We start from the raw sequence: 7,658 nt of genomic DNA, 5'->3' as shown, positions 1-7,658 counted from the left end.
GAGGAAATGCACCCAAGACAATGACATCAGTGAAGTGGGAGTGCTATGCTGTGGCATATCTGATCTCCAGTTATGGTGCAAGGGAAACATCCTTTTGAAGATGCTGAAAGAAAAATTACAGTAGGCAGAAAAGCAGAGAAATATTTGTAGGAAACAAACCTAAGAGAGAAAATTGAAGAGATCTTGATGATGTGTCCTGTAGAAGTGTTTCCCATTCTGTAATTCAGTAATCTGTCTTTGAGATATTACACTTTTGATTATGATGTAATATTTGGTAATTTCTTTTTCAGATCGAATTCAGTTACCTAGGAATATGATTGAAAACAGTATGTTTGAAGAGGAGCCTGATGTGGTTGACTTGGCAAAAGAGCCTTGTTTGCATCCCCTGGAGCCTGATGAAGTGGAATATGAACCACGGAGCTCCCGTCTCCTGGTGCGTGGCCTTGGAGAGCATGAAATGGACGATGATGAAGAGGATTATGAGTCATCAGCTAAGTTGCTGGGGATGTCCTTCATGAACAGAAGTTCGGGTCTGCATAATAACATGTCTGTATATAGACAAAATCCAAATGGATCATGCTCAGTGCCCTCTACGAGGACTGTGGTGGTTTGCATAGCTGGTTTTGTGATTGCAGTTTCATTAATAATAGTGATTTATCTTCTTCCCAAATGTACCTTTACCAAAGAAGGCTGTCATAAAAAAAATCATACAATGGAACTAATATACCCTTTGGCAACCAATGGAAAACTATTTCCATGGGCAAAAATCAGACTTCCTTCTGATGTTGTACCGCTGCATTATGATCTTGTCTTGCAGCCAAACCTAACTACTCTGAAATTTGCAGGCTCTGTAAAAATAGTGGTCAACATCCTCCATGTAACTCGGAAGATTGTACTTCACAGCTCAGGACTTAATATCAGCAAGGCAACCATTACTTCAGCACAAGGGCATCAAGCAAAGCCTGTTGAGCTCCTGGAATATCCATTGCATGACCAGATTGCAGTCATGGCTCCGACGGCTCTCCTTGTAGGACAGAATTATACTGTCAACATAGAATATTCATCTAATTTATCAGATACCTATTATGGCTTTTACAAAATTTCTTACAAGGATGAGAATTCTAAGCAAAGGTATGCCCACAAATGCAGCTTCTCTCTTCTGTCGCTTCTAGATTGTGCTTTGATAACACAAATAAGAAGGGTTGCTTTTTTATTGGATATTTTATACAACTTATTCCTATCGAGAAAAATCGATCTGTAATCTCCTGATTAACCTACCTGAAAAATGTCTTTCATGCATGGGTTCATTAAGTCAGGGCAGCCTCTCCTACAGTGAAATGTAGTGCAGTATAGTGATCGTAGGTAATTGTAATGTGGCTTTTTGTTTGTTTAATTTTTAGTTTCTCTCTTTGGAAATTCTTCCCACATCTCTCAAGTCCTTGAGTCTCAAGGCAGGGACTGGTAGAATAAAGTCCCAGCTTTGTAGGAGAAGGTCAGGCTCAAGACCATCTGAGGACCCTGAACTCACAGGATTCCATGGGGCCTAGTGAGATGTATCACACGGTCCTGAGGGTACTGGCAGATGTAGTTGCCAAGCCACTCTCGATCATACTTGAAAAGTCATGGCAGTCAGTCAAAGCCCCAGGTGTCTGGAGAAAAGGAAAACATCACACTTATTTTTGTAAAGAGTAAATCAGTGTATGTTACCAAGAAGACTGTTGAAATTGCCACCCACCACCATCCACTTCAAATGGGCCTTGCACTGGTCACGTACTTTGGAGTGTTTTTGCCTTTGTGGGCATGTAACTGTACATGCAGGTTTTCTAGAAACAGAGCAGTGCAGTAAATGAAAGGCAACAAACTGACAATATAAATGTAAAAATATTCTGTGGGAAGAGTATCACACTGAGACTAATCTTAATTTCAGTTACTTAAAACAAGAGCCTTTACTGACCTGTTGCAAACTTTTTCAGTGATACCATAATACAGTGATAATATGTTTCTCTGAAATGAGACATCATAAGTATGTACTGCTGATGTTTGAATTACTTAAGTCCATCGATGATTGCTCATGTTGAAAAAAATAAACAAGATCTTCAGTGTAAAGATTTTTTTCATAGACTATCAGGAAGCTGCTCAGCATAAGAAAGATGTGTTTCTAAAAGCTAGGATATTTTCTTTCAGATTCAGCAGGCCTCTCTGGGCCTTAACAACAGCCATTTAAAACAAAACTCACTTACTTTTCCAGAGTTTACTCACACTTTGCCTTCAGAGTTCCCTTTATCTAGGTCCTGGTAGGTCTATCGCACATTGTTGACGGGTACAATAAAGTAAGTTAGCTGCAGCAATGTTTTCAAATATATGCAAAACCTGATGCATTGAGATGAGCTGTGAAACATCAAGTGGGTTCCTGAATTGGTCAAGTGACCTAGCTGCTCTTTACTGCCTTGGCCCTCATGTGAGGTTTTCTAAGAGTCTTCCTTTAAGAGATCTGTTACAGTTTGCCTGCATCTCTGGTGAAGGTGGGTGGGTTTTACTGAGGTGCAAACATAGATGACTATTCAGATTCCCCAGGTAAAGTGGTGCTGATAAACCTCTTGCAAAGGGACTATTCCTAAGCATATGCTAAAATGCTGTAGTGTATGCATGATCATTAGAGATATTTGTTGCCACTTGGGAAACTGCTGTTAGGCTTCAGAATTCTGTCACTATAAAAAAATCAATTGCCACAAATTGCATCTCTGTTGTGGAATGTGTTGGATAATAAAGAATCATGCTGGGTGTAGAAGAACTTAACTACAAAATGAAATGAAACAGAGCTAAGCTGCTTATTGGAAGCATTCAACATGTGCATTATGATGAAGTAAGTGGGAGTAAGAATGCAGTAAGTGTAGAGGGCAAAAATTGCATGATTAGCCTCTTCTTGAAAGTCTCTGGGTTTTTGCTGTTCTGAGGTAGACGAAGCTTTCTTTTATTCTTGTATTTACTGGAGTAGAAAGAGAATGTGTAATTGTTCACAGAGGAAAAATATGGGCTGTAAGTTCTTGAGTTTTTGTGGCCCTTCAGTCCAGTGCTACCTGCTTCTGTTCAGAAACAAGATGTAGCACGTGTTTTTAATCTGTATGCTGCTCAGTAAATCCTTGTCAGATAACTCTTCACTGATATAATTTCCACTGCCTTCCTTGCCTCTTCTATTTGCAGGGGCATTGTCTTTGTGTGGCTAATGCCTGTGGTTTTACAAATGCAGACTACTCTGTTAAACTGTTGTTGCCACATTTTCTGTGTAAAACTCAAGCTGTCAAGCTGCCTTTGCAGGAAAGTGTATTTTCTTTTAGTTTAGTTTTACTTTCTTTTGAAGATTTTTTATATTGTTAAAAAAATGCAAAAATTATCAAATGGCAAAACAACTCACTCTTGCCAGAAGCAAAGTGAAAAATAAATTTTTTATTTGGGCGTTATTTTTACTTTTATGCAGAATGGCTCTTTATTCTTTTTTGTTCTCCTGTAAAATCTTGGAGTGAAACTGCACTAGCTTGTTTTGGGAAGAGTAAGAAGTTGAAAGCAGGCATGGAATCTAATTTTATGAGTTGTGAGCAGTGTGTCTTCTCAGAAAAGTTGTATGTCCAAAATGTTAGAGTCAATAGTGCAGAACAAGGAAGCCCCCAAAAGAACTTGTGTTTAGCTTCACAGTAGTTTAAAAAAAAATGGAAAGGAAACACAATGTGAGCCACTGCTCTCTCCACTGTTTAGGTCCAGTAAATACGAGCCTTCAGTTAGAAAACTTACTGGTGAACTCCTGGCTTTGTCTTGCAGGTGCAGGAGTCACAGATGCTCTCTATCAAAAGCCATAATTTCCGCAGCTAGTAGTATAAAAATCATGGAGAAGGAACATAGACTTCTGAGAAGTCTTCTTGTGATGTGATTAGCTGTTGGATGGAGACAAGACAGTGCATCAACTTAGACAGAATCCATCTACTAGCCAGCACAGGCTAGATGAACTGAGGGAACATCTGCGGGAAATGGCACTGCAGTTAGATGAAAATGCTCTTTGTAGTCCTATCTGCTGCCGAGGTTTCAAAATTCTCATTTACTGCGCATGTTCACTAAATTTTTCAATCTCCTTTTTGTTTGCTCTTTCTGGAAACTGGGTGGCTTTTATTCTGGACATTGTTCTGTAATTGTGTTATTGCAGGTGTATTCTTGGTTCACAAAGCAAAAAAAAAGGCCAAGTTGATTACTCCTCAAATAAATACGTTTTTGTTTTTTTTAAAAAATTGTCAATGAAACATTAATTCTGACTGGACCAGCTATTCAAAAAGCTGCTCCCATAACAAGCTCCTAGTTTGGGAGGGAAGTTACTATTCTATCATAAATTAACTGCCATTTATCTTTTTCATAATTCTTATTTTGCTCTTCTTTACTCTTCCCATTAGGTGGTTTGCAGCAACTCAGTTTGAACCTCTGGCAGCAAGGTCTGCCTTTCCATGCTTTGATGAACCAGCATTTAAAGCTACTTTTTTAATCAAGATCAAAAGAGATGAGAAGCTTTCCACTCTGTCAAATATGCCAAAGGTACCTGCTTTTGTAGGGGAATTTTAGTAGACCTGCTGCCTAGGTAATCTGTTTAAGTCTTTTGGATTGTGTTTTTATTGCATAAATGTCCAGGGGATTGACTTGAGTGGATAAGCTATAAACTGTATGACTTTATAATAAAACAGCTGTTTCTTTCTCAGAGATTTGAACCTTGTGGAGAAAACAACTTCACAGTATAGGATGCTAGTGTTAAGACAGTTGAATGGCTGTGGGAAGGATTCCTGTTGAGATTAAATGAACCATTGTTTTGCAGGAGTTTTGCTGGTGGTGACATCCATCTCAACAGCCCTTAACATTTGTGTTTGAGTTTTCTATGTTTGCAGATCCTGCGGATGTGCAGAGTATGGAGTATCTTTATTAGCAGTTTCTGTAACTAACACCACTCTCTGTGAAAGATATGCCTGATAGTGAAGGATGTGCTTCTGTGCCTTAATGAGGGGAACTAGGATATGAATACACACAGAGTCAATTCCAGAATGTGAATGAGGGATCTGAAATTCCTTCAGCTAGCTGTTTTCAGGTGAAGTCTTGTACGAGTACACCTGAATTATGATGCCTTTGGACAAACGTTTTTAGGAGCCTAATTCATTTAGGTAGTCCAGTAAGATTAACATTACCTAGTCTGTGTCTGACCTAGGTCCTCTCTCATCAAAAGATCACCACTATTTATCACCCAACAGAAACTCAACACTGCATTGATCTAACCAGTAATGAAAAAAATTACATCCTTGGTGTTGGTGGGACATGCATGTACACTGTGCAGCTTGCGTTCCAGAAAGTTGTCTAAAGCTCAGGTGCTGATGCAGCTACTTTGTTTTTGAAAACCAGTAATTGTGACCTTCTGAAATAATATCTTTTTCACAGTATGTGAATGTTTATGTTCCTGGATTTGTGGTGATTGTTACCAATTACTTTAACAGAATTGCAGCAGTTTAGTTTACGTCCAGGGCTAAGAACACTTTATTTGCTGCTTTTTGGTTCATAGAAAGGAGAGACAGAGCCTAGTGGACCCCTCTTCTGTTTTACCTAAACAAGAACAGGTGCTCACTCACTCTCTTCTGCTAGGAGCTGGGCAAGCAGCTAAGGCATCTTTCAACAGCTTCCATAGTTCTTCATGTATCAAAATCAAATGATGGTTTACCATTGCTGCATGCGTGCAACACAGATTGCTGAGAAGATAGTCCACACCTACATTTGCAAGAGATCTCAGCAGCAGACCTTGTCAGCTAGCCTGTGCATCACTATATAGTGGCTGACACATGATAAGGGTAGAAATGAACTGTGTGTCTTGGGCTTGTGGTGTTACTTTTTGTGGTTCTGGTTGGTTGATTGGTTTATTGGTTGATTGGGGTTTTTTTAAATGAGGATAACTGATTTTTCAACCAGTTTATCTGCAGCCAGAGTAGATTTTCTTAGATAGACTGTCACACCCTTATGATGCTGAAGCTGTAGTAAAGGCAGAAATTTCTGAATTTGCTGGAGGAATTCAAAGATGGCATTCTGTTTGTATGTAGTGGTAAAATTAGATGAGTATATTGATTATATCTTGAGGCTTCAAAATCAATTCCTCCTTAAGGCTAGCAGTTAAATTTTAAGTGGCAGTTAAATAGTAAATCACTGTTTGTTTTCAGATGATCTTGTCTAAATGTAAGATTATTGTTGTTGCTTTATAAATGTTTGTGGCTTCTGGAAAACATGATTTATGATGTTTTGAATTTCTGAAGTGCCATCTCTGTCTCCAGACCTTTTCTGTTCTGCACTACAGTGGTTTTAAACATTTTGCTTTATTCTTTTTGGTTTTTTGTGTTTGTGAAGAAATATATAGAAGAGCACTTGTAGGCATATAGCATGCTTTTCTAGGACTGATATTATGGAAAACTTATGCACTAAGAGTAATTTGAGATACACCATGATGTTTTACTTCAGAGGACTGAGCAGTTAGTTTTTTGCTGTGTGTGTTTATACTGGGCATGTTTTTAATCTGAACTAACTGAAACCTTAGGCTTTCCTCAGTTTTGTTCTGCTTTAACATAATTAATATGTTTGGTTGCCTAGTTTTCAAGAGACTTCTGGGGAGAGACAAATATTTAACTCATGCAATACCAGTAATTTTAGTAGGCTATGCTGAATTGTGTCTCTGATCTGGCCTAAAGACCCCTTGAATTGATGTTGCTCTTTATGATGACTTTGGATTATACATACTGGGACTTTCAGTAGAGTAATGGTTTCTCCAGCAATGTAGTTGTTTGTTAATACTGCTTAATAAAGTTTGACAAATAATGTTTGGGCATATAGGCTTTAATGTTTCATGTCTTCTTAAGTTTGTTGCACTTTTGTAAGTTATCATCAACCCCACTGAAATATAACTGAAATATAAATATAAAAATAAAAAGACATTCTGTAAGTTTGCCTATAAACTGTTCCTAGCATGAAGTAATTATTTAACATTGATTCCTTGTGTATCTAAGTGCTCCTTTGCCTGCAGTAATAGTATTTCATTTTACCTGCAGAAAGCCACTACTCCTGTGTCGAATGGAATTGTTCAAGATGAGTTTTTTGTGAGTTTGAAGATGAGCACCTACCTAGTAGCCTTTGTTGTTGCAGACTTGAAAAACATCAGTAGGGAAACTAATGGGAGTCTGGTGAGTATTTGTTCCATTTCAAGTTCTGCTTTACCTTCCAAAGCTGACCAGTTTAAGAACACAAAACAAAATTTCCCCAAACCAACAAGCAAACTCTGTCTCTTTTAAATTTATTTATTTTCTTAGTTTTATTATACTCATCGTAGGTAGGGGACAACAGCCAACAAAAGTTGGACTGAGTTCAGAGGTTATACCAGACTGAAAAGAATTTGACAGCAAGGGATTCTGCATCAGGTCTTCTTAACAGTGGAAATTTACAAAATCTAAAATTCCTACCAGCTTTCAGAGCTGGAAGCTGTAAACTCCTACTTTTATTGCTTCATGTCTGAAGGAGTGATGTCATGCAAACCAACGGTTGTTCTTCTGATGTAAGGAAACATTACAGTTTCCAGGGACACCTACACACTGTTTCAAGCAGTGCTG

The 7,658-nt window shown here is 38.3% G+C and overlaps 1 protein-coding gene across 1 annotated transcript; it reads left to right on the top strand.

The window, feature by feature from the left end:
• Positions 1 to 313: 313 nt before the first annotated feature.
• Positions 314 to 7,343, top strand: LOC103810767 (leucyl-cystinyl aminopeptidase-like). Its single transcript, XM_009083685.1, has 3 exons — positions 314 to 1,131; positions 4,434 to 4,572; positions 7,104 to 7,343. Exons 1-3 carry the CDS (start codon positions 314 to 316, stop codon positions 7,341 to 7,343), a joined length of 1,197 nt encoding a protein of 398 aa, XP_009081933.1.
• Positions 7,344 to 7,658: the final 315 nt, after the last annotated feature.

This window comes from Acanthisitta chloris, unplaced genomic scaffold (genome assembly GCF_000695815.1).
Source record: "Acanthisitta chloris isolate BGI_N310 unplaced genomic scaffold, ASM69581v1 scaffold30001, whole genome shotgun sequence".
Taxonomy (NCBI): Eukaryota; Metazoa; Chordata; class Aves; order Passeriformes; family Acanthisittidae; genus Acanthisitta; species Acanthisitta chloris.
Note: the sequence above shows the minus strand (reverse complement) of the source record. Positions and strands in the feature narration are given on the sequence as shown.

Excerpts from the sequence above, each read along its gene's own strand:
- LOC103810767 (XM_009083685.1), top strand. The coding sequence starts at position 314 with ATGATTGAAAACAGTATGTTTGAAGAGGAGCCTGATGTGGTTGACTTG. Across the intron at positions 1,132-4,433 it reads GATGAGAATTCTAAGCAAAG|GTGGTTTGCAGCAACTCAGT; the intron begins GTATGCCCACAA and ends TCTTCCCATTAG. Across the intron at positions 4,573-7,103 it reads CTCTGTCAAATATGCCAAAG|AAAGCCACTACTCCTGTGTC; the intron begins GTACCTGCTTTT and ends TTTTACCTGCAG.